The following is a 26,722-nucleotide window of genomic DNA, read 5'->3' on the forward strand; positions in this document are numbered from 1 at the left end:
CAGCCCGTGCCGGCTCCGGGATCCGCCTGGAAAAGCGGGAGTCGGACGGGAGGAGAGGCCCGGCTCGGGGCCCAGGCCGCGCTTCAGCTATTCCCTCACTCCCCACGCATTTCCAGCCATTCCCTCGTCCCCCACACGTTCCTCCCGTCTCCCTCCGCCGCAGCCCCGCACAGCGGCCTCCGCTCTAGGCCTTGTCGCGCGGGAGCCCTGCACTAGGCCGCGTCGCGCCGGAAGTGACGGCATCGCGCGGCGGCCGAGCAGGAGGAGGAAGCGGCATGGCGGCGGCGCCGGCGGCGGCGGCCGGAGGGCAGACGGGCGGGCCGGCGGGGCTGCGCGGGTGGCTGCGGAGCGCTTACCGCTTCGCCACCGATCGGAACGACTTCCGCAGGTCGGTGCGGCGGGCGGCGACCGGGAGCGGGAGCAGGCCGCGGGAGCCGACGTTGCCGGTTTATCTTTCAGGAACCTGCTGGTCAACCTGGGGCTGTTCGCCGCTGGAGTTTGGGTCGCCCGAAACCTGACGGACATCGACCTGATGGCCCCGCAGCCCGTCCCGTAGCGGCGGTGAGTCGGCGGGGAGCGGGGCGGGGTCGGGCGGCCGCAGGGGCGAGCGGCCTCCAGGAGCTGCTGCTGCGCTTGGCTGTAAAACTTGTCCCCGGATATCGGTGACCTAGGCGTGGTGACCACACGTGTGGGCCCTCCTGCTGCCAGAACCCTCCAAAGCATGTCAGCCTCCCCCGGAAGGGGATGTCACCGTGTGAGGTGGCCAAATAAAAGATAATCACAGCATGGTTTGGGTTAGAAGGGACCTCAAAGATCATCTAGTTCCAACCCCCCTGCCCTGGGCAGGGACACCTCCCACCAGCCCAGGTTGCTCCAAGCCCCGTCCAACCTGGCCTTGAACCCCTCCAGGGATGGGGCAGCCACAGCTTCTCTGGGCAACCTGGGCCAGGGGCTCACCGCCCTCACAGCAAACAATTTCTGCCTCAAATCTCAGCTAAATCTCCCCTCTTCCAGTTTGAAGCCATTCCCCCTCATCCCATGGCTCCCCTCCCTGATCCCGAGTCCCTCCCCAGCTTTCCTGGAGCCCCTTTAGGGACTGGAAGGTCTCCCTGGAGCCTGCTTTTCTCCAGGCTGAACCCCCCCAGCTCTCTCAGCCTGTCCTCATAGAAGAATGAATAACGAGGTACAAGGGGGACTAAACCCCAAGCAGACCCTGGCACCAAGCCTAGAGCAATCAAATTTGTATAAAGAGTTGCAAAGCTGTGTTAAATTGTGCCAACTAGAACTAGAAACAACCACATCTAACTCTGCTTAATTACTGACCTAGGAAAGAAACAGCGCTGCAAAGGAAAAGAGCTCGCCCTCCCCGCACACGAGGACCAGAGATGTGTTTAGCTGATATGTTCATGGGAGTAGGTTCTGTTCTCCTTCTCTGCAGAGCTGCTACTCGCACGTCAAAGCTGTCATGCCTGAAGCAATGACAAGGAGGGGAAAACCTCTTTAAGTGTGAGAGGGAGAATTTCTTTTCAGTTGATTCTGCAAGGCACAATGGGAATAGTTTTCTCAAGGATGTGAAGCCATTGTGTGTGGAATTTTCTTTTGTATCCCCATCTAGATGTTTATTAAAGTACATAGAATAATGACGTAACCCACTGGAATTTCATTTTTTTTTTAATAAGAAACTTCAGCTTACAAAAACAAGGTGTAAAAAGAGTAAAGATTTACAAAAAAATCATAAAAACATGATTTATATTTCACACCCGAAAGACAAAGGAACAAGTCCAGTCCTGGGTTGTAAGCAGGACCCATCAGCTACTTATTCAAAGGAAAAACAAAACTGTGACAAGCCCTAGGTAAACTCTAACCACCAGAAGGTTTCCTGGGTGATGTCCGGATGAGATAAAGCTGGGACACGTACTGTAAAGGAATGATGTCTGTGTGTGGGAAGAAGAAGCCATTTGGTGTTGCATAGCATTTTAGCGCCCTGGACTGAGACTACAGCTTGCCCTTACCAACTTCAAAGTCCAGCTGTAGGTGGTGGAGCTGTTCGGGGAACAGCGAAAGCACCATGGGAGCTGCGGCGGTGATTGACTCGGGTGCGTTACACGACAGCACCTCGAAGCTGCTTTTTATAGAGCAGAGGAACTTCCCAGCCCTGAGCATTATGGCAGTAGGACTGCAACATGGCTTCAGATTCTTTGGACGGTTACGCACGGGTTTTTAGTTTAAGACATTCTTCTGAAGTAGCACTGCCTGCACGTTTTGTGACCCAGAACTGCCCTCTCGCCTGCCCCAGGGGGAAACACATTCCACTACTGATACAGATCCTTAAAAATGCTGTTTTCAAAGCAGGTATTTTAACATCCTGTAAAGAAATTAAGTTCTTTTGAAGTACGGATAATCCAAGTTATGCAGAAACAGTTTCTGCAGGAAAAGGGGATTAATTAGAACATTAAGTCATTTTATAGTTAATCTTAGTTTTGATTTAGAACACACTAATCTCCTCCTGAAGCCTGGGTTCAGGCAGGGGGCAGTTCAGGCAGTTAAGCACATAAGGCTGCCATAGGTGACTTCCTGGATGTTGTCTTAACAAACCTTGACTAAAATAAAAGCTGCTGAACCCGCGATTAGGAATGGTGCGCTTGCACTGAGCTGCAAGACAGCTGGACAGATTGCCAGAAACATTCGGTAATTAATTGGATTCTCTTGTCACTTGCTGCTGCCTGGCAGTGTCCTTGGAGCAAAGGCAGCCTCATTCATGAGCACAGCATGGCATACATCAGCTTAAGTCATTAGTGACGCAAGTACCAGAAGCTCGAAGCAGAAACTAGAGGCTGTTCTGACTTAAAGTCCCCAAAGAAGTCACTGAAAAATGAGGAAACACACCCAAGCTCCAGCCTGGCTCCTCGCACAAGATACCGGCGCAGCGTTAAACTCCTATTCCCACAAGAGCTGCCAGGGGATTTCATATTGAGGGGAAACTGCTCGTCTTCTGGCCAAACCTCTGCCAACAGCACCCTTCCAGCAACCTTAACTTACAGCAGAATAAACTTTTTTAAAGTGCTGAAGATTCGCTTTAATTCTGCCCTTACTCAAGTCAAGAGTGAAGCTTCCAGGGCATTAGCAGAAGCGGGGGCTCCCCGGCAGCACCCTGCCCAAGCCCATCACACCTTCAGGGAGCTCGCCTGGGCAGCACTCCTCCTGGAGAAGCTCTTTTAAGTTTCTAAGTTGTATATAAGTTTCCTGTATGGAAAGGCAGACCTGTTAAAAAAAGTTTTACTGGAAACAAACTCATCCACTTGTTTCTTTCCTGTAAACTGCTCGTTAGACGTGGCTCAAAGAGTTTGTGACTGCTTAATCAAAGCTGAAGTTAAGCAGGGAAAAAAAACAGGACCCAGTTCTTTTACATGGGCGCTGCGTTGGCAGTGGTAAGTTACTGCAGTTTGCACATCTGATAAACCAGGCGAAAACTTGGTTTTCACATGGAAATGTGTGGTTCATCTTGTAGCAATAGGAAACAGCCTTAAGGGCCAGGCGTACTAATGTCATTTAATAAATATAAGGAGAGTGAAGATGAGACTTGCTATGGACATGCCATTCCTAAATAAGAGGTGTGGAGTTATGCAGCCCAAACACCACGCTAACTGTGCAAAAGAGAGGCAGCCCCACGGGTGGTTATCCTGATTTTTCAGCTACCGATTCTCTTCAGCGGTGCACTATGAGCAGTGGTGACATTATTCACGTGCCCAGCTCCAGCCTGCCCCTGCTATCATACGTTCTTTAACCTTCTCTGCCCACCAACGCGTCACGGATTCGTACTAACCCAGTTGTAGCAGTACGAATTATCCCCATGGTACAGATACGCTTTTCTAAGGAAATAAGGCCAGCCCGAGTACTTCACACTGAACCCTGCCCGCGTTGAGGGGATGTGGTGGTTCCTCTTCAGCAGGAGCAACATTGAGAAGCCCCATGCCCCCCGAAAGACATGCTCACACAGAAAATGGCAGGAACAAGAGGAGGCCTCTCCTACTCCATATTCCACCAAATCCTAGTTTGACAAGTCAGGGCACAGCATTTCAGCATGGAAAAAAAATAAAAATCAAATTTCCTTCCACCTCTATTGGAAGTATGTCATCAAGACTAAAAATTACAGATCAAATTAGGTGAAGTCGTCGACTGTATCATCTCCTTTCTCGCTTCCAGTTATGGCAAAGCATTTACAGTGACGTTGTGGGTTTTAAGTAGGTAGCTCCTTTATAAAACTTGAGAATTTGGGGTACTGTTCCTTAGGAACTGTAATATCTAATGGAAAAGCACCATTCGTTTTGCCACTATAAGGCTACTGATCAGAGAAAGTTTTTGCCGCAAAAATCAGTAGAAGCTTACTGCGAACGAGACTGCGTTTGCATTTTGTCGATGTCTCCGCCTGCAAAACATGCAGTCCTCTAACACGCAAGGTCCCCTTGTCAGACGCTTCCTGTCTCTTCTAAACTTAGATCAGAGATCATTGCTGCAGTCGGCTTGGGTTTCTTTTTACTGGTCATTTCATTCATCCCAACTGCCTCCCAGCCGGCACAAAATCAGTAGTACGGCAGTTCAAGAAGGACCCCAAGGGTACAGCACTTCGCTGTGACTGCAGTGTATCCTGCATCCTGCCAAGCTTCTGAACAATAAATAGTTAATAGAGGTTAAAGTCAGTCTTCGGCCCATTGGGCTGGTCTTTTTTATTTTCCATTTTTTCTTCCCTCCCCCCCTTTTGGAAATGTGCATTGCAAAGCTCCTTTTTAAGACTTAAGAACTTTTTTGAAAGTCTTTTGGCCCACCATCCTTTAAACGAGCAAAACACATGCACACACACGCAAAATAAAAACAGGTACAAAGAAGGAGCAGCCTAAAGGCACACCCCTAAAATCAACTAAGACAAATAATCACTAGTTGGTCCAGGTAACTAATGTATGTAGCTTTTGATCATTTAAACATGTGGTTTTACAAATTTAGAAGCCTGCTCGAATGCTTCACATTCCCATCTGCAATAAACCGGTATCGATATTAATGTAATAGACACCAAAAAACCCACTGAATTGAGGTTTTCTATTCCCACAGGCAATAAATTCTTAACCTAAGTCCATCCTATCCGATCTCAAACCCGCTGAAGGGATTAGAGGCACACAAAAAGGCAGTGTTCAGAGCTGGTGCTGGGATTTTACTATTTAATTTGAAGAAGGGACACTTGGCCACCTTACACAACTGTATCTACTGCATATTAAATTTGCACAGGCATTACTATGGCATGCTTTTGCTCCCGCGTGGAAGTATTTGCTACACTGCTAAAAGGAAACCTGCACAAACACTGCCATGGCAATGGGAACTGTATTTTTTCTTTCCTAAACCAGCAATCATCATTAGGTTTGTAACGGAAGGTGCTTCCCAAAGCTACATCTACTCTAAAAACCCCACTGGAGTTTTTAATCCTTGCTCTATGCTACGTGCTCTGACAGATGCCAACTTGCTGATCTGGCTGGAGGGGCCTGGATGACACGGGAAAAATCTAAGAAGCCGAATCCAATACGCTTTTGAACGAGCTGTTATTCGAGTTATTACACATACAGAGATTTCAAACATATAACATTAAAATACTAGCTTCTGAGCTTGCTGGTAAACTTCATTCACGTACAGATATGACGTGTAAAAATGTCAGCGATACTGAGTACTTGTAAAACCACACAAATCTGTCTGCTTCTGACAGGAGCGGGAGACCCATGACCTATTTCCCAACGTTTCTGTCCCATGCAAAATATTATTGGGTACAAGGCACCAAATCTAAGGAATCATACAAAATTATTTCAGAAAATGGTATTGGCAGGTAAAACTAATCTCCCTGTCTCTTGCTCACGTAGTTCTCATTCTGCAGCACATCGACTTCCACTGGAGCTCCTCCTGGGGGGATCTGGCAGCAGCCAGAAGTTCATTAGTCTTTCTCATTGGGATGCAATTAAGCGTTGGGGACGTTACAATCAATAAAAGAGTTTCTAAGTTACCACCAAGACAATATTTCTGCTAGAAGCCTTGCCGTCTAAAAGCAAAAAAACCCCCCTGACAGCGAGCCCAGAGGACACACTTAATGCTTTTACCATTTCCAGTTTTATTCTTATACTCAAAAAAACCCCCATCTGGAAGTCCCTAAGTGGGGACCCAGTGAAGTCTGACGTCAAACATTTAATATGCATTATTCTATTTGCTGCCTCACATTAACAACTTCAAAGCCAGACCAGAGAATTGTTCTGGTCAGAACTAATGGGGAAATAATTTGGTTTTTCAGTGCTTTGCAAAGAAACTGTTTTTACGGTATGCATAGTTTAACTTGGGAACACAGACAGTAAAGGGATAACATAAAGGCAAATTTATGTAACTAATTTGCTAGTGGAATAAAGTTAGCTAAAATAAAGTGTTTGCCAACTGCTGCAGCAGATGCTGTATCATACCTGGCCATGAATACATTAAGATTCTTCATTCATAAAAACATAAAATTAAGGAATGCCAAGTTACTTGCAAGTGGAATGGAATAAGGATATGCTGGGAACTGTTCTGTCCCAAAGGCTGCCAGTCTGCCAGCGCACAGCGGCTTCCTGGGCCTTCAGACAGCAACCTGCAAGGTGCCAAGAGCCTCACGCTTGCTCTGAGCATCTCTCAAGGCAACTCACTCCTTGCTACACCACTGGGACCCCAGTACAGGAATCCCAGCACCAATTCTACTCCCAGTTTCACCAAAATAAAGGTTTTTATGTTGCAGACACTTAGCTCGCAACACGCGACTGTGGCCATAGAACTTCACGCGTGAGTTAAGTCACATCATGAACCCATGCGTTTGCAGAAGCAGAGCCTTAAACCTGGAATTAGTCAAAATACGCACCAGTGTATTTAGGATTTGAAGCCGTACCATTAAAGAAGGGACAAAGTTTGTTTTACAGGCTACCCTTTGTCAGGCTTAAGTGGGCTTCACTGTGATTGCAAGTAGTATTTTCATCTTACTGATGTAGAGAGGTAACTTCCCATCAGAATTTCTGGCAAACAGGACACTATAAAACAGTGTCCACCATGGAGGGAGCGCTGGGCTCTGCTTATATAAAGAAGCCTGCAGCAGACAAATATAAACCAAACAGCATAAAAAATGCTATACGCTATCGCTTCCAAATAAAAGCTAAATATTACAGAAACCTCACAGTGTTGGAAAAAGCAAGTTTATTTACTTCAAAGTATAATTCATTCCTTCCCTATCAGGGCAATCATTTTTCTGACTGCAGTATCTCCACATCTCAGCACAACTAGGCTAACGTCACATGGAGAGGCCACTAGTGTCAAAAGACGTCACCAGCAAATGCTACAAAATCTGCTTGGGCCATCAGATGCAGCAAATGGCTACAGGAACGATCCCAGCTCCCCATTCCCCTCTGCAACCCACTCGATTCACATGACAAATGTATTACTACCTGAATTCAAATATTAATGCAAAACACTCAGTCAAAAGATGAGCATTCATAGCGAAGTCTCAGCTCACTGCAGGAACAACTCATGCTGTGTTACGATTTGTCTTTCTATCAAATTTTTATATAAACAGGGCCAGCGTGGCTAAGGGATTCAGAGAGCGAACGCACCATTTGGTAGTCGCAGTAAACCATGACTGTCGTTTGGAAGAATATAATCCTCTTAAAGGGTGGACAGTCCTGGGAGGACTGATGCATGGGAAAAACACCAGTTTTCCCTTCCACCTCTTTGATTAAAAAGGCAATGTTAAGCACTATTTTCCCTTTAATTTTCTTTTTGAGACACACAGTCTTCACAGAGCATATGTTTTGCTCCAGAAAAGGATCCATCACGTATCTGATAATCACAAGTGCTTGATTTTGATTCCTTCAGGAATGTCAGCTTCTACCTGTGCTGAACCCAATTCCGCTTCCCCTGCAATCAGCAGTCACATTTACTTTTATCGGATCTCAGTTTGGCCTATTGCATTTTTATTAATGTTATTTACCGGTAGCACAGAAAAACCCCTACCTAGTAAATACATAGATATACAGACATTCATAAGAAATCCTTCCAGATCCTGCTACATTTAGAGAACCAAAACTAAAACTTTTTAATCAGTTCCCATAGGACTGTTTCAAACAGTCTCGTCTCCAAAAAAAATAAGGGCACAGGATCTCAAAATTATATTTAAATGTCAAAAAGACAGTTTTGTAGGTTCAAAAAGCAGCGTGTTGCTCAGACACACAAGAAATGGGAACCTTTAAGGACCAAGGAGACCTAGTGCGACACTGTGCTCTGACAAAATAGAAACTACTTGTTTGCTGCGCTTGTCTCTGCGTGGCTGCAGCGACTGACAGCAGCCAAAGGAAGAGAGACCAGTTTGCCCACAGGACAGGAGATTAAAAGTCACAGTGGAAAGAGAAGAATGGTATTTGGGAAACTTACCTCTTCACCCCCTCCAACAACAACGTAGGGTTGTCAGCGTGTGTCTGATGGGCAAACACTGACAAGAAAAAAAGGAGAAGAGGGAGGAAGCGAAACACACTTCCGCAACTTCTCTGTCTGAAAATGAAACCAATTTTTTTTGAAGACCTCATGTTTTAGGTTACTTCACCTTTAACCACTTTAAAAAAAAAAACCCATCAAGACTGAAAGACATCATGTCTCTCTGCAGTTACATATTCAGATTTGATTAAAACATGAAATGTGAACAGCCAAACCCCAAATTATAAAAACACCTGAGGTGCAACTGCAGGCTGAGAAGTGACTATAAAGTCAACTAAGGCCCTACGTTTCTCACAGGATTCTAAAAAGTAAGCTGATTACAGATACAGACATTTTTGTAACCTTTCAAACTCAACATGGAATTTCAGATTTAACTACATTCCTTCCCTTTACGTCCCAGCAGAAATAAAGACTTCAGAGGCTGAATTCTGCGCCCGACACCTGTGCGACCCCACTGCCTTCGGTCAGTCTGGGCCTCCCCCGACAACTGCAATTAATGAATGTCTCCATTACAGAAGCGGTAACAGAAGCTCGCTGCGTCTCCCACCGTTGCGGTATCACCACCACCCTGTTTCCCTGAGGAAAACAAGCCACACTTACAAAAAAGTGCTAGTTTGCCAGTGTAAGATGCCTCCGCGCTACCCGCTTCTGCTGTCACAGCTGGGCAAGCCAGGGCTCAGACTCCTTTATAATCCCGATGACAAAGTTATGCCAGCAGAAGCCTGTAGTATAGGCTTTGTTTTTGCTGCCACTGTAAACAGGTATGACACACAGGTACATTCCTGTTTTATTACAGGGTTTTGTTTTCAAACACACTTTCTCCAGAGCAGAACTGTTTTAAAATCACATTGCTAGTGAATTTAGCTGCCAATTCAGTTCAGTCCAGAGAATAAACCTTCAAGTGTGCACACAGCCTCGGTAACACTGAGAAAAAGAGCTGCTGACTAAGCTTGCCAGCCACGGGTTTGCCTTCAACTGATGGCAAAGAAATTAGTATCACGGAGATAGCTGAGACCCGGGGGAATATCTTCTCTGGTAGAAGAACATTAAACATTTCTCCAGCAAGAACGGCTCTCAGGGCAGTCAACTCCATCTATCCAACAACCGTTCAAATAAATACCCGGGTGACTGTGTGATTCAAGCCCTGGAAATCTGAATGGCAATTAGAGGGGAGGGTACTGTACCTGTTCCTTCTGGAGTTTTATCAGCATTACTAGGGACTGACGGTTTTTGAAGCCAGCTGGATGCCTCTATTTCCTGGTTGTGCTCATTTGTTACACACCTTACGCAACTCCTTTTTGATATGAGATGAATGATAAACAGCATCAAACTTTCTCATTTCATTTTGTGAGCATAACTTAACAACAAGATGCTTTAAAAACAAGATTCTGACTACGATCTTACGTGTCAGAATTGCACAGCTCGATACGCTTTTCCAGACCCTGGGCGGCAAACATCGTGATCTGATCCCCTTCCTGCAGCGAGCCTTTTTTCCTACAAAGAGGAAAGATGTGAGCGCCAATGGTTTTGAAAAAAATTGAGACTGTTGACTGAGTTACAGAGCTCCCCATCACGGGAATGTCAGTCTTCTGTCCTTATCACTATTTTTGGATGGCACCTGAGCTTGGAGTTGTTTTTCTGAGATTCTTGCTTTGTCCTGCACTGTTCTTTGAGTGTAAAAAAGAATGTAGGCCTGGGTTTTGCACACCTCCTCCACGCTACATACATTCAGTTTGGAGTCATTGCAGTGGACCCAAAAACCTAGGAATCAAAGTGAGAAAGAGCACATTAGTAAGGGAGGCATCATTCCATCTGAATGAATTTTGGAACTGTTCATAGGAAACACCCACAGAGAAAAAGGGCGATGTAAGAGAAAAGGCACCTCTATCTTTTCGCCTACAGATGCTTTGGAAAGGAGTTTCTAGTCTGGAAAACATTTTGATCATTTCTGTGCTGTTAGCAGAGTTTATAAATACCAAATCATAATTTAACCAATTGTATATTATAGCCCAAAGGCTCAATTAGGAAAATAAAAATTCCCTGGAGACAGCCAATTTGTACCTCTTTCTCTACAAGTCAGAAGGCAGAGTCAATGCTAATTCAGCTGCAGAAAGAGACTGCTGGAAATTCACAAAAACCCTGCGGATGTTATTAATGAACAGTTCCTGTCCAGTTTCAAAACACTTTCTGTTTATCTCATCATCCCAAGGATACTGAGAAAAGACACCCAGCTGGAGCAGCTCCATGGAGTTACATTGCAAGAGAAAATGAAGCATTCATGCTGTTAACAGCAAGCAATAAAAGGCATCCCAAAGGACTGCAAAGCAAAGAGCAGCAATCTGTGGCTTTATGGAAAAAAAAAATAAAGAAAGCATGCTACTAGCAATACATTCTGGGAAACAAGTACGAATTTCAGGAAACTTGATTCTGAACAACTTTGATCATAAAGCTTTACAAAGCAGTACATCTATGGAATAAAACATGAGTTTCTTGAATTTGTTTCCCCCGTAATAAGGCACACGCACCTCCCTCTGTGTTGTAGCAATATGCTGTGTAGTGTCCTGAGCCAAACCCTTTCCCGTGATGCATCACCACAGCGGAGAGGTCATAGACAAAGGTCTCTTTGTCAAGAGAGGAGAGGGAGTCCCTGCAGCAGTAAGGTTCCATGTTTAATACCTGATCAAAGAGGACATGGACCCCAATCTTCTCACGGTGATTACGTTCAGACCACCTGCAAACACAAGGGCACGAATCAAAGACTCGGGATCCTGCTTCGACAGCGGTACAGGGCTGCAGGGAGATGCACACACAGGCAGCCACTGCTGAACAACTCTGAAGAGCTCTCCTTGCTAGGGTCAAGTACACATCATATAATTTTTTCCTTCTGTTTTCGCTCTAACATCTTTTGAATACAACTGATTCTGTCACTGATGCCCGCTTGTTATTTGTGTTGTGGTTTAGGCTGGGCTGGCCACTAAACGAAGGTCAAACCAGGACAATTTGTTAGGATATTGTTGAGATTTACAACAGCCAAACACAAAGAAAGTCGAACATCTACAGTGACAGTCAAAACAGCATTTAAAATACTCAGTTATATAAACACCACACACTTCAACTTTCCAAAAAGACAGTGGCAAATCACTTGCCTGACACCATGCAGTGTGTGTCTCACTCACCTGAATCGTTTAAGGTGCAGTCGGAGGACCTGAGGTAGTCTGTAGATCATTAACTGCTTTTTAGCTTCACTCAGAACAAGAGGTTTAGGAGAAGACTTCCGCCGTTTGCCTACCAAAAAAAAAAAATTAAAAAAAAAAAAATCAAGGCAAAGATTTTTAGGATAGAATTAATCTTCAGAAGGGGAAGAGCACATTCACATGCACTCAGGACGGACGCGCAAGTAAACATTTCTTCACAGAGCAGGAAATTCTCTAGGATTAAAACTTGCACGTTTAAAAATACTTAACCTTTTTCACTTTGGTGAGGCTCATAATCACACAATCAGTTATCGCCTTCAAGCTGCTCATGCTGATATTTTGCTCTCAGAAATACACCAGGAATATCAAGACAGAGCTAGTGCCAAAGACATCTAGGGCTGTAGCACTTTCAACAGGTGAACTACCAGCATACAAATAATACTATTTGACATCGTATTCTGTTAAAATACTATTTGATCTGCTTATTATATCACTGAAGCTTGCAGTAGCAAGCTTCACTAGCTCAAGAATATTAATACAGGTCAGCAGAAAATGCTTCCAGCAAGGTTCCAGCTCTCGCAGGGGCTCTGCCTGCCCAAGAACGTAAAACAACTGCTGAACCGAAACCGGAGAAGAGGAAAAAAGGTTTCCCTTCCCAGGGATTACTCTTTCCAGGACGCTGAACATACGACTATACCAGGAGAAAGACAGGTGGCTTTTGGAGCTTCCAATAAGGAATGTACCTGTTAATTAGATTTCTGCACCTCACTGCACCAGTTCAGAACAGATGGGTTGCTCCTCCTCCATCACGTCTGACAAGCAGTGTCCCCAATAGTTTTTGGCACCTAGATGCAGGCTGCTTGCCTTTCCCTGACTTTTCTCAGCTGGTTAATGTTTCCTTAGCCATTTAACTCTGAAGTAACTGTTAAAATTTGAGCTTTCACAGAGAATCAAAGAAAACGGAGTTAAGACAAAGCTGTACTCATCCATATCGACGCTTTGTGAACATTATCTGTGAATCAGAATCTGTTCAAATTATATTTGGCTTTGTTTCAAGAACATCTAGTTAACGATTATTTCCTAACGCTTGGTGAAGATGTTTGGTAACAGACTTGCAAGTTGATATAGAACAGATCCCGACAAATATTTGCTATTTCAGCTGCTTAGTTGCAATGTAAGTCAAATTATTGGCATTTTCCTCCCAAGGGGATGAACATTTGCCATAAATACCTGCATGAAAAAAATTTCAAATCCAGCTTATCAGAGTAGCTGAACTGCATGATTATACACAAGGCTAAAATTATTTTCAGGCATATAATGACCTTACACTCAGACCTAGTACAGGAAAGGAGAAGTCATCTTCTAGCTGAGCGCAGCAAAACATGTGCATTCATATAACAGGTAATACATTAAGCTGAGACTCCCAGAATAATATCAGTTCATTGCTCCTTGACAAAATGCCTACAGAGAGATGGAAACTCTAACCTGGCAGCAGACTTTGAGAACTCCGCATTTGTGATTTCTGGCTAACGGATTCAATCAAGAACAAGCAGCATATAGATGACTTGTTATAAAAGCTTTCCTGCCCTGCAGAGATGAGCAAGCCATAGGGGATAACGTTCCTTTTTTTATCTCTAAATCCAACGCCTTTTTTCCCCCCCAAATTCTTGAAGTTGCCTTTTGCTCCAATGTGAGCTGTGAGAGCAGTTCTGAACAGGGTCATATTAAACCCTTAGCAAATTGTGCTGCTGAATGGCAGAGATGAGAGAAAAATGACATATCAGATCCAAACCAGTGCCCAAAGGAGGAGAAGCCACCAACAGGAGGAAACAAAACAGCAGAAGCAGTGAGGAAGAACACACTTTTCCTATACATATAGGCCACAATACATGTTTTAAGACACACGAAACACGCATCAGAAACCCCTCACTCAGAAAAACAGACGGTGCCTCTAACTGCAAAGACAGCGGCAGGATCCGACTTACTGTTGCACTGGTCGCATGCATAAATCCTCCCTTCCAGAGCTTCCGTCTCGGTGAACTTGGCCAACATTTCCGTCAGCATGCACTCTGTCTGGTTAACAGGGACGATGCCTTTCTCGATAGAGTGATAGCGCTCGGGGAATTCCAGGGAAAGATCCCAAAAGGGCTCAACAGTGTTGGATTTGTAGTTGCACGTTATGCAGGTGACCTGGGAATGAAATGTGTATACACAAATGAAGTTATGTACGCCTGCAGACTGGCATTTACATTCACAGCTAAAGAGCAAGTTTATGCCCCAAAGGCAGTGCAGTTTCACAGACACAGAGATGAGCTGTGAGTGAAGAGAAACACTGCTTATTTCCAGTCTGAAAGCTAAGTCTATCTCGAGCAAATAATTTAAACTATTTTCTCAATTGTCAAAAAAAGGAGACAATATTGACCTTTATGGGATTGACTTCCTCAGATAAACACCACTACAGGTATAATACAATTCACAGTTCGGTAACAAGTACTTTGGATCTGTTTTTTACTAGAAAAAGTACACGTTTGCATTTATCACGCAATCTTCCTTCCATAGTTTCTCTACTTTCCTTGCATATGTCGAAGTGTATAATTCCTTCAATGTTTCACCTGCTAACTACATAAAAATTATTCATGAACGGAGCATGAAAGCACACATTTCAGATGCACGTTTTCTTACATCGTCCCAGAGTATTATAAATAAGAACAGCAGAAAAGTTTTCAATTAAACTCAGAGGCAGAAAGTGAGAACACAAGGAGGTAACAAAACCAGAAAGCAGGTCTGGTCAGACTGTTACTGTGAGAATCATCCACCAAAACCGAGTTTCCAACCTTGCAGCTTCGTCCACTGAAGGCACCAGTAACTTTAAGATGGATTCGTAGCAAGCAGATAGGGAAAGAAGACTTATGTGCGTAGAGGGGTTTGAAATTAAATACAGTACACGTACACAAGAGTTACATAAGTAGAATAAATAGCTCAGCAAGTTATTTATAGTGTATCATGGTAGCAGATAAATTAAACTCGTCTGTGAACATCTTCACACTGTTAACAGAGACCTGCCACTGAATCTAGAGCACACACCACCTTCCAGTGTCAAGAGACAACCGAACAAAGAGCTTTTAGTTAAGAAGTCCACAAGAAGTTCATGCACTGCAGAGTTGGTTCAAATGAGCCATGACTTCAAGCATCCTTTCCTTGAAAAGCCAAAGCTTTAACTTGAAAAATACACCGTTTAATCTTTAACGTGCACCTAAGTTCTTATGAGTGGTAAGCTTAGTAAGACTGGCACGGAGAAGGACGATATAAATAGTAATGAGAACGCACACAGACCACTTCGTGGTCTGATCTTGCAAACCCTTGAGTGTCACGTTATGCACATGTTTCGTTTCTCCTGGAAAGCAAAGGTAGTTGAGGACTTTCAAAACACACTGGGCTCTCAGGGTCTGCCTTGTGGGGAATAATACGTTTCAGACAAGGGAACAGCACAGGAATAAGAGACCAAGCACCGTGACAGGCACTTTCAGCTCCTACAGAAACACATGTTAAGCATGCTCAGTATCTGTAGATGATTTTCAAATGCCTGCAAAAAAAAAAAAAAAATTATGATCACAGACAGCTTATTCTTTGTAGCACCAGATGACTGCCCTCACTGTCCTTTACCATATTCTTTCTGGCCACAGAAACAAACCCAGGAAGGGACAAAATAAATTACAAAGACACTTTAAAAACACAGTAAAAACTTGTGCAGATTTCATTCTGAAGTGGCAACTGAATTTACAATACACGTGACAAGTATTAAAAATGCTGACAACCTGCACAGCAACCCAACAGATTTCTTTCTCAGGAGGCACTCCTAAGCAACTCCTCTTGTGTACCTGGTGGCTCCTCAAGAAACAAGAGCCTCTGCTCCTTGGTGTGAACGACTCCAACTGATTTCCATGCCAAAAGCAGATGCGTACCTGACTAAGCAACTGCCCGTGAAAGATGGTGTTCACCACCTTCAGGACCTGCTTGGTGAGCTTCCTCTGGGAGAAAGGGATGAGGATCCTGCGCTTCGTTCCTTCCGACTCCAGCTCCTGCTGTACTTTATCCAACAACTCGCAGAGAAATTCCTGAGCGTCCTGCTGATCGTACCCTCGAAACGCCGGGATCAGACTCCACACAGAGTGCAGCATGGCGAAGGGGGACACCAGCGCCCACTTGCCAGACCACATCACTCTGAAGAGGGTGTGCAATTCGTGACAGAGGGAGATGTGCTTTGAACTCGGTTCCTTGGGCTGTATTAGTTCTAAACTCCTGCTTATTGAGGAGCCACCATTTAAGCCAGCTGGCAAGCTCTGCGTGCCATATGATCCCACTTTGTCAGTCTTCCCCGACTCATTAGCAGCAGACCCATTTGCCAATTTGCCAGGCATCCTAGACTTCCCATTCACAGTTTTGGCTAAGAGTTCTTCTGTTTCACAGAGATCAAGTGTCAAAAAACATTCTCTGAATTTCTGGAGGTGACTTAGCACTTGCAGAATAGAATTCATATAACATGTGTTTCCCAGGTTCCTTAGACCCGTTACCCCGGGAGTCATCAGAGGCTTACGCCGGATGGAATAAAACTGTTTGAATCTGCTGCTCTGCATCTGCCTTGAGGTAGGGGAAGCAGCCGCCACCTCCCTAAATTTCCTTGGAATCAAGTTCTCTCTGTGCACGTGAGACAACAGCCTCGCGCTCTTCCGTGGAGGAGTGTTTGCCAACTCCTCCAGGAGCTGTCTCTTCATCTCCTGCCGCCGCTGCCTAGCTGCCTCCTTCTTTTTCTCCAACTCCTCCATTTGTTTCTTTTGTTTTAATTTTAGCTGGCCTCTAGAGCTCTTATCAAACCAGGTCCGCAACGCCTTCGCAAGCAAGGACTGGCGCCTGTGCCAGAGAGCTGTAAGCATCTGAGATTGTCCCTGAGGGCTCCTTTGATGGCTGCACATGTCCTCTCCCAAAGCCATTGATCGCAATGTCCTGCCACTTCTTGTTGACGGATCATGTTTTTGACTTTTAATTGCTGACAGAGAACTTCTCAGCAATTTCAAATCACCCTCTGGGTTATCATTCAAGACATAATCTTCACAAAGGTAACAAAAGACATACAGATCATTAACTTCCATTGCCAACGGATGCCTGGTTTCTTCAAAGTGTTTAAGTGCATGCTCCTCGATGTACCTCCCACAGGCTACGTGGGAGCACTTCAGACAAGCCCAGATTGATTCAGTCGTCTGGCAGTCCACGCAGTGCCACTTCTGGGGGTTCAGGATAGAGTGGTCCTGGGCGAGTCGTAGCCGCCCAACATGTTTGCATCTATCCATGTCTTACAGAAATCTTCGCTGCTTTGACCTTGGAAGGCAAAAAATGAGAGGAAAGGATCTTAGAGCCACTATACATACTTAAAATGGTCTCTTTTGTACCTATAAAAACACAGATGTCACGTCTTGTCAATCCCAACTGCCATTTTCCTTCAACCGACTACATTATTTCTGCGTGCAGTTTTTTTTTAAAAGCAGTTTTTAGTACCAGCAAAAGATATTGGATTGACAAGGTCTACAGAATAAAACTGTCTATCTGTCTACTAAGGACAGCCCAGACAGCTGCCAGCATGCCTTACCCAACCTGAATGGCTCGCTTCCAAGAAGAAAAAGATTAATTCAGTCCACACACACACGTTTGATCTTTAGCTGCCCTCTTGAAATTGATACATACAAAATGAATTTGGAATTGGAATGCATGTCATCAGGAACTAGACTGAGGTTACCAACTTCTTGCAGAAGCCACAAAAATATCAGATAATTGTCATAACCAGAACATTTGCAAGTGTGCAGGCTTTACATTCTAGCCTCGAATTCTCTGATTTCCCACAGCCTCCCAAACATTATAATGTTTAAAAAAAATTAGCAGGGAAAACAAATGAAATGTGTAACACCACGTTATAGTAAGCCTAAAGAACAGCTGCATGTGTATATGTTTGCATGAGCACACATAAACAGAAAAAGCAACTGATTTACTAAATTACTATGTTGTAAGTGAAGAGAAATCAAAGCAGGGATACTAGAACTAGGAGGCGCAAAAAGCTTTTGCTCTATGTCCTTCATCCACGTGCTTTATAAAAGATACTCAGCCGTAGAAAGGGCCTAACTAAAACACCGCGTGCCAGCACTGTGGTTTCTTTTGTACAGTCCCTCCAACGCTCCCATCCAAGTGAAAGAGATCGGGGCACAGAAACAGCCCCCAGACCCGCTGCTCACGCTACTCACGGAGTCATGTTTACACATCCTTTCCTCCGCCACGCAGCATCCAGGGCGCGGAACATCCCCATTTCAGCCAAAGGAGTCTTGGCGGTTCTTCGAGAATTTAATTACTACTTAAGTCTTCATTGTAAGGCAGCACAGCTTCAAAGCCCTAGAGAGAGAATATTCTTGTGATGCACATAAACAAAGTAAGAACGCTGGCAGGGTTGCTTTTGAACACGATTAATCCTCTCAGTGCAAGAGCCACTGCAGAGAACACATTTATTACAGAGAACAGAATTATCTGGAAGTCAAAGCATGAACGCGCCTAGGAACCCAAATACTTCGATGTTAAGAAACGTCACATGGAGGAGGCACTCTGGAATTTCATTTTTCTGCTTTCATTTTCTGATAATCTATAAATCTGCTGATCACATGTAGCCTCTTCATCACAAGTCTTTTGTAGTGGATGACCCAACATATGGCAGAGAAAAAAAATCTGAGTAAAAAAACACGGAGCAAAAACGTGCACCTCCTGTGATCACTTCAATTTTGGCTGCTTTGGTAACTTGGTGAAAGAAGGGAGGAGGAGACTGGGAAAAAGAAAAAAAAAATCTATCCTGAATTAAATTTCATTTCTAGATGATTTTTCAAACAATAAAAACCAAGTAATGAATAGTTGTCAAGTGTGAACTGCAACAAAATAAGAATTACAGGGGAAAGAAAAACAGGAAAAACCTGCATTTTGCCAAAGGCAGAAAAGACTGTAAAAACATATCTGTTGCAATAATCGAAGAAAGACTAAATTAACTTGCTTACGCATCTACGACTACAGTACTTGCAATACAACACGAAGTAGTGATAGGTGGGACAGCTGTAATAGGCACAAAGTGGTTACAGATGTCACAGAGAGTGTCAGGTCTGGCATACGGAATATTTAGTTAAAAAAAATCATTTTACAAGGGGCAAAGTTTAACATAACGAAGGCCACGGCATACTTTCCCAAAGCTTTAGGACAGGTATTGAACAGTTGCCTCAATTGATATGCAGAAAACCTATCTGACCAGGCTAAGAAAACATATTTTTAGTGGCCCCCAAATTATGCAAATTTACTTTAATTACTATCTTTTCCCAGTGACATTGCTGCTAAAGACGGAATCTGTTAAAGAAAAATCAAAGCTCTTCTATTCTTTAACTCTTCTCGACTCCAGATTAAAGCACAAATGGCCACTTCAGAATTCATCTCCACGGAGTGATTCTGCATTTTCTAAATAACCGTTTTCGTCATTTATTTAAAACTGTTCAAAAATCCGCTCCACCTCTCCTTTGGGCCGTGTTCCTTCACTCACAAATCCTAGGATCTGGAAAGACACTTTTGGAAATCCTGCATTAAACAAAGGACTGATTTGTTTTCCTCCTTCCGAGTTGGAAACATCCCTTCCCACCTTCCTCTCACCTTCCTCCCTGACCTTTTTTCCCCCCCTCTTTCTTCTCTTTTTTTCTGCTCAGGTCTTGATAGAAAATTGCGGAATAATCCCGTCTAGCCTTGGTAAGACCAAGTGGCATAGATTCCAGCTTGAAAGAGTATAGACACTATGGTAACATTGACAGCCTTCATTTACATAAAAGAATACTAATTATGTTGTATCATCAACATCTGTGATTCTGCTCACTGCCATATGCGACAGTGTTGGGAATTTAACCCTTGAGTCTCGCCAGCACAGCCGAGATTTGTACCGTGTAACAAAAACCGGGCCTTATACATACAATTTTCAAGAGACCGATTAAACAGCTGCCAAGCGCCGTTGCTCACCAGCTCTGCAAGGACTCGGGACATAATATTTTCAAAGAGCACTGAAATTATCTTCAATTTCCAAGGAAAAAGAAACAATGCTGATGTGTTGCTAGTTTCAGCTGGGTAACAGGCTACAAGGAAATCAATCACACACCAGATACAGTGCATTAAAGAATCATGTTTAACAATGAAGTAGGCTGTCAGTATATAAATTACAAGCCTTTTGTCAACTGCTTTTGCTTTTCCTGTGTGGGCCAGCAAGATTTCCTGTTTGAAAAAGGAAAGAGAATTTAACAACGCTGGTCAGTTAACAAAGCAGCTCTGTTACACCTTAATTCAGTAATTCCCAGCACAAAAGCATCTTTGATGCCGCATGCGATATTCCCCACCTGTTTCTCTTTAGGTATCTATGGATACTTCCTGTGCAAATCTGAGCCCTAATACCATATACGTTCGGCTGCTCTGCAAATTAGGAATAAACGGTGTTTATTTAACCCAAACTGCTCAAATAATATGACTTTTCAACTTCCTCAAATGAGATCTGCTTTTCCTCGGTGTGGTTTTGGTGTCCAAGCTGCCTGCACAGCATCTTCCCGGCTGTGCAGCCCCTGCCATGCACCACGCTTTGGGATTTCTCCAATTAAACACGCCTGTTACCGACTCACATTTTTGACCCCTTTCCACGAAAAAAAATAAAAATAAAAAAACCTGGCGCTCTCACATTGCGCAACACACGTACTAAAGGCAGCTGGAGTGTCTGCAGGTTCAGCTCTGCCATCCCACACGCAAACAGACTATTAAATAAGTCACTGAAAGACACGCGCAGGACTAAGAACAAAATTTGTTCCTCTCTTGTCCACAGGTAAACAAATAGCTTGCCACAACCTACTAGCAAGAACAAAAAGAACACGCTAACAGGAGAAATTACAAAGTTCTGATTAAAGGGAAACCCAAGGATGAGTCAGAGCCTGTAAACAGTCGCACAAGGGGAAAAACAAACCTTGCAAAGATCACTGAGCTGGAGCTACTTAAGATACTGCAACAACTGAGCACAAATTTATGCGGTTGATGTGACAGCCTAGGACAAGCCACGAGCAACAAGAGAGTTTAATGATGGAGAATTAACACCTTACATTTTAAGGTCTTGGAAACAAACTGAACTCTTCTCTTAGCAATTACAGTATATCAGGTTTACTTGTTGGTTTTACAACTTTTTCCCATCAAGGCAGATCTCATTTTAAGAACTATCTATAAACTTGTCCTTTCTCATCTACTTAGATCTTTTCTTTTCCAGAGAAGGGGTGGGGGAAGGAAAGGAGGGGAGGAGGAACAATTTAATTGCTCTACATGGAGAAGAGGTACCAGAAGAAGCATGGAGCTGCACTGCAATACAACTAAACGTGAGTTAAAACACAAATAAAATAATAGGAAATAAAAGGAAAACAGGGACACTAGTTGAGCCAGTAATGTTTTAGGGACAATTTGAAAAGTTCTCTCCTTGCAAATCACTTACAGTATTTAAACACCGGGTCAAACCCTACTTTCTTTTCCTGCATGGCTCATAATCCTGGAAAAACTTACGGCAAGATGCTCTAGCAGCTTCAAGAACCAAATGCAGCAGAAACAATTTGGCTCTTGACCCTAAAAGAGTGTTAAAATAAAACATATGACTTTATTATGTTTCTTTGTGCCATTGTTAGACATTTGGAAACTGATTAAAGACATCTGTACAGATCTGTTGACACTCGCTACTTTCTTTTTCTAAATAAATGTGCACAAAGCAGAAAGAAAAGGGAAAAAAAAAAGGTCAGGAGAGATGCTAGATATTTAGCCTTGGAAACTAGATGCATCCTTCATTTGTCTAAGAGTTGATGCCAGAACAAATAAGAGTCTTCAGAACTGCCACAAACTCCTTTAGCTGCAGTCTGGAAATCATCTTCAAGGACAGGTGTGAAGCTCAGACTTCATTCATTCATCCCTCTCCCGGGAGCCGCAAAAGTGAAACACAGCAGCATTTCACCAGTCCACCGGGAATTGGTACCGCATTAGATAAAGCACATTTGCCTTTTTTTTTTCCCCCTTCTCATTTTGTTTTAAAACAGCGTAAGAAAAAAGTATCCTTTGATATTCTTGGTTTCCATCAAAACTATATATCCTACACGAATATATACTGCGTTTGACCAAATAGGTTTAAAAATCTTGGATGCAAAAACCCAAGCACCTTCCACTCTCCCCCCTAATTAACAATTTTTTACTTGTAATTCCAGAGTAGAATTTCTAGCCTGCTGCAAATACTCAAAAATGCAAGTAAGCAGGCAAGAGGCATAATACATATCTAAAAATTGCATACAACTACTCAAAAACTTTATTCCGCCAATTATTTTAACCTACCCATTTGTGAGGAACCAATTATTCAACCAGATGTCTAATGAAAACATGTAATCTGAGCTGCGCCGAAGATGGTGAAAAAAATTTCCTGCTCAAGACATTCGTGTTCCTCTGCTAGCAAGAGCCGCCCGTGTACACACTCACAGCAAAATCCTGTTTTTGCTTCTCAAAGCCACTAGCAGTGACACTTTTTCAAACAGGAAAAACTCATGTAATTGATATTCCAATAGAGAAAAGGAATTAGCGTCACCACCGTGTCACCTGAGCCAGTATCCTCTGTCCGTACAAAGTCGCTGCATGGTCCAGAACTGCTCACTCAGAAACGAGAGCAAGGAAAACACCCAGGAAAACACGCAAAAAGCTCTTTTTGCTTCTTTTTCTCCAAAGAGCCACCAGCTTGCCTGGACAGGAATGGGTTTCTCCCTTGACTCCTCTAGTTCGAACCCTGCTGGTTTTAGACTTTCAAACTGCATCTCCAAAGAGTAACAATAGCCCTAGAGATTTTTTCAATTATTCTGAAAGCATATTTTCTTGAAAACTGTCAGCATTATATCTTACGATTGCTGGATTCCCTCTATCCAGGATGACACACAATCAACTTAGTTGCAGGCAAATTAACACAGCTGACAAAGAAAAAAAAAAAAAAGGAAAACATGGGAGGAAGAGTTACGGATGATTCAGGATTTGGTGTTTCTTTGAAAAGGCAAGCAAAGCAATGAATTAAATAGCTACTGTGAATACACAGATAAACAATAATTTGGAAGACAGACAGACAAATAGACTTGAGCTGTGACAGCAGAAGTGGTCACCGATCCCACCTCCCTCCTGGCCAGCCTCGAGCATCAACCTCCTCACTCAGCCAGAGCGCTGAAACACAGAAATCCCCCACCTGAACCCAAAGCTTACGGAATTCTGACACATCCCCCCATGGGTGCCTGGAAGGCGGCCGGTGTCCTACAGGAGTCATGACAAGCCGAAGGACTTTGGCTGGTTTCAGTCGTACAGGAGCTGGAGGACCCCACACCCCACCACCCTGTTCGATTCCGCAGCTATAATCACAAGAGAGCTTGACGGAAATGTGACTTTCCTGCCAACTTCCACAGCGAGTTCTATTTTATTAACTCCTTTAAGTTAATTATAACTATGTCAATGTTAAACTGTTTCTGTGAGCTCACGCTGTGCTGTAAAAGTTTGCTCTAGGCTCAAAGCGGGAATCTCGGGAATCAGTTTTCAAAGAAATATTCAGTCATTGAAAACAAAACAAAACAAACCCAACAAAAAACCCAAACCAACCCCAAAAGCCCAAAAACCCCAAAGCACTCAAAAGCATGAGGATTGAGAAAATCCTATTTCCTGCGCTGGCATCCTCGGTGGGAATAAATATGACTTCTGCAGGACTTCATTCTCTGAATCATCTTGGGAAGCTAAAGTTGGCGGATATTGGTCCATATCTGATTTTAGAGCACAACAAAGAGCACTGACACTATGATGTACTGAGTACAATTAGCTTCAAACATTTCATACTCCACAGCAAAAAGTACAAGGCTCCAGGGGGCCCCAATTTGTCCCTAACACCAACCCACCCACAAAAACTGATCATCCTCCCTATGAAGTTCAGTTCACGTAGTTGTAGGGGGAGAACTGAGAGAAGAGAAGCATTTGCTTCATGTTTTACATCAGCTGACAGACGTCAATGTCCCAAACCTTCCCAATCAGAGATGGTTTTTATATATTTATATTTACAGCTACTATCTGTTAACAATCTAACCAAGTCAACCATACAAACTGCTAAAGCTGAATTCAGTGCTCAGGAAATGAAGCTCCAGGGAAAGAGCAAGGCTGAAGAAAACCTCTTTTTCCTAAAACTCTGGAATTTTGAGTACTTTAGAAAAAAGTTTTAACATCTCTGACACTGTTTTAAATATGACTGACATACTTAAATCTAAGGCCTCACAAACTGAAATGTGCTGTTAACTTGTCTATACTGATCAAAACTGAAAAGAATGCGAAATGGTCCCCATTCCAGACTAGTCAATGCCTGGACCAGATAAAATACTTATTCTGCCTTTTTTTGTGGTTACAGCTTACTGTGCTTGGTGAACTGGTTTAGCTATACTACCCAAAACAACCTTTCTGCAGATATAGGCTCTCTTTACCAGAGAGGCTTGCTGGCACACTCTACGAAGTTAGAAAAGACACCAAAATCCTTTTGTTTGGTTAGAATAAATTTATGACTAAAACAAAAGACTTCACACTGCCTGCGTCCTCAAAGAGCAATAATTCATACTTTCTACAGGCCAACAAATAGTTGCAAATGTGCATGTGTCTTCTATCCGCATTCCTTCCCAATAAAGATCCGCTTAAACTAGAGACAGTTCAGCATTCACTAGGAACGGATCTGGCAGTTCATGGTTTGAAAATAATCACGGAAAAGCAAAGAGAAGGTGAATTTCTTTGGTTCACAAAGTGTTTTAATACAGCCCTCCGTAGAAACTACCTATTCTGTTATTTACACTGCCATTCAAATTCTCCACCCGTACAAGTTTAAACTTGGAAGTTTTTAAATTTAAAATATTTTAAAGATGAAATATGAATATTCTTATTAAACCAAACTCACGCTGTTTCTTGTGTAGTGCAAGACATGAATTAAAGTGACTAAAACCTCAGGCAATGCCCCCAGCTACCTGTATTTTCAATTTTCACCTTTTGAAATTAGCTTTAACAATAGCTTTTCAAGGTGTAATACAACCAATAATATTTATTCTTTAGGGTCACTGTAAGACAAACAAACAAAAAACGACACATGTCCTGCAGTTCCCTGAAAACGTGGAAAGTTGCTATATAATGGCCCTGTATCTTAAAAAGCATTATTAAAATGCTATATACTTCTGGAAGTTAATGTTTCTTCATTTATTGCAACACATAAATTTCCCCCCTCCCCTTTCTTTTCATAGGCTTCTGAGGTTTTATTTTCGGTTTGGCTTTTTGAAGTGTTAATAAGCTGGGAAACACGATATGGATACGCTGTTTGAAAGAGGCACTCACTTTACATTAAAACAATTCACAGTATTTTCCTCTAGCCCTAGTGAACCAGTCCAAAAGGGAAAGAGTCAATGCTGTAATTCCACTGGTACTTACATCTGTAGAAGCCTGAAGCAATCATAGCAAATACATACAATTTGAATTATCAGAATCAAACATGAAAAAATGTTTTGCATTAGAACAATCTGAAAGTAGATGCTAACTGCCCAATATAAAGTAGTAACTTCACTTTATGAGTCAAGCAACCAGCTTTATCGAATTCATGAATTACCAACAAATTCTATTTCCATAGTTGCAACAACACCAGAGTGTGACGTAGTGTTTTAAAGTTTTCTACATATTTGACCCCGATCATCGCCTCTGAAAGCCTCCCTGCCAGAGCAGATGCTAACAGAGCTTTAAGGGGTGCAAAATCAGCAGCACCGACTCCAAGTCGAGAGAACTACATTGATTTTCACCATTTGGAAATTCAGTTTTTTACGCCCCGCCATCCCCAAACTGTCGAGATTCATACCAAAAACTGATGTCTTTTTGCTTCCTTTCACACTTACCACTGCCCAATTCAGCAAGTATTCAACTTTAGTGAGACTGCTCAAATGGATAGAGTACGTGCTTACGTATTCGGGGGTCAGGACCTGCGCACAAGTGAACAAGGCAGTTTAAGAATAATTAACAAGGTACAAGTTAAACAAAGCACGCCATGTTATATTTCAACGTGGCCTAATAAAGCAGGAATAGAGGAGATAAACAGCCATTCTCTTGTGTCCCCACTTTCCCTACCTTATTTTTCCTTTTAATCACGGGCTACTACAATGCAGCCAAAACCCTACATTTTTCAGAGTGCAGAAAGCATTATTTCTTTTGAGCATGATCTTTAAGCATTATTTTTCACATTCAGTGTTTATCACATTTATCCCCAATTGCCACATGAACAGTACATTCAGAGTGGAGGTTCACAGCAATAGTTCAGACATTATATATTAAAAACACTAAAAACCACACGCTTGACCTTTGATAGGGAAAAATTCCATGCACTTTCCACCCGCCTTCACAATAACATCAACAAAATTAAACAGAACTTTCCGCTGCTGGCAAAGCACTTCATTAGCAAGGTCAGAACCAGTTACGTTTTAACCTATAGTGCCTTGTTCCGTTCCCCCATCATTTGCAAAACCGGATTATTTTTGTATTAAAAGACAGGCAATTTTAATCAACCAAACCAAAGCCAAAGCCCTTCGTTGCACAGGTACGGGGTGAAGTTTTCCAGCTCCGGCACATCAGAGAATCCTCTGGGTGCTGCTCACGCACGCAAACCCGACGGCTGCAGCAGAGATCAATTGAACAGCCCCGGTATTCAGCAGCAGACTAACAGCCTCTTCGAGAATCTCTTTGTGATAGACACAAAGACGGATTATACCAGAGAGTGAATACTTGGTAAGTTATGGGTAGTCCTCTGCCGTTCTTCCTCCCCCATTTTAATTCATATTCATCTTGGCAAAATCTTAGACAGACTA

At 43.1% G+C, this 26,722-nt stretch overlaps 2 protein-coding genes across 3 annotated transcripts in view; one reads left to right on the forward strand and one right to left on the reverse strand.

Moving 5' to 3' along the window:
- The first annotated feature begins 230 nt into the window (after positions 1-230).
- Positions 231-1,648, forward strand: TOMM6 (translocase of outer mitochondrial membrane 6). The gene is made up of 3 exons (XM_063356493.1): positions 231-388; positions 460-561; positions 1,328-1,648. The coding sequence occupies exons 1-2, from the start codon at positions 276-278 to the stop codon at positions 554-556; spliced, it is 210 nt and encodes a 69-aa protein (XP_063212563.1). The 5' UTR covers positions 231-275; the 3' UTR covers positions 557-561; positions 1,328-1,648.
- A 135-nt stretch (positions 1,649-1,783) lies between these two features.
- The window catches only part of USP49 (ubiquitin specific peptidase 49), a 33,586-nt gene continuing 8,647 nt past the window's right edge, over positions 1,784-26,722 (reverse strand). Inside the window, exons 1-7 of one of the 2 annotated variants that reach the window (XM_063356479.1) lie at positions 25,760-25,823; positions 18,011-18,155; positions 15,686-17,096; positions 13,709-13,913; positions 11,706-11,814; positions 11,055-11,260; positions 1,784-10,290 (exon numbers count right to left, since the gene is read on the reverse strand). In XM_063356479.1, coding sequence (XP_063212549.1) covers positions 10,100-10,290; positions 11,055-11,260; positions 11,706-11,814; positions 13,709-13,913; positions 15,686-17,068 — 2,094 coding nt within the window. In that variant the 5' untranslated portion in view covers positions 17,069-17,096; positions 18,011-18,155; positions 25,760-25,823 and the 3' untranslated portion in view covers positions 1,784-10,099. Of the gene's footprint in view, positions 10,291-11,054; positions 11,261-11,705; positions 11,815-13,708; positions 13,914-15,685; positions 17,097-18,010; positions 18,156-25,759; positions 25,824-26,722 lie in introns of those variants that run through there. The other variant, XM_063356480.1, reaches the window with a different exon arrangement.

The sequence above is a fragment of the Chroicocephalus ridibundus genome, chromosome 20 (assembly GCF_963924245.1).
Source record: "Chroicocephalus ridibundus chromosome 20, bChrRid1.1, whole genome shotgun sequence".
NCBI classification, from domain to species: domain Eukaryota; kingdom Metazoa; phylum Chordata; class Aves; order Charadriiformes; family Laridae; genus Chroicocephalus; species Chroicocephalus ridibundus.

Excerpts from the sequence above, each read along its gene's own strand:
- TOMM6 (XM_063356493.1), top strand. The coding sequence starts at position 276 with ATGGCGGCGGCGCCGGCGGCGGCGGCCGGAGGGCAGACGGGCGGGCCG. Across the intron at positions 389-459 it reads GATCGGAACGACTTCCGCAG|GAACCTGCTGGTCAACCTGG; the intron begins GTCGGTGCGGCG and ends TTTATCTTTCAG.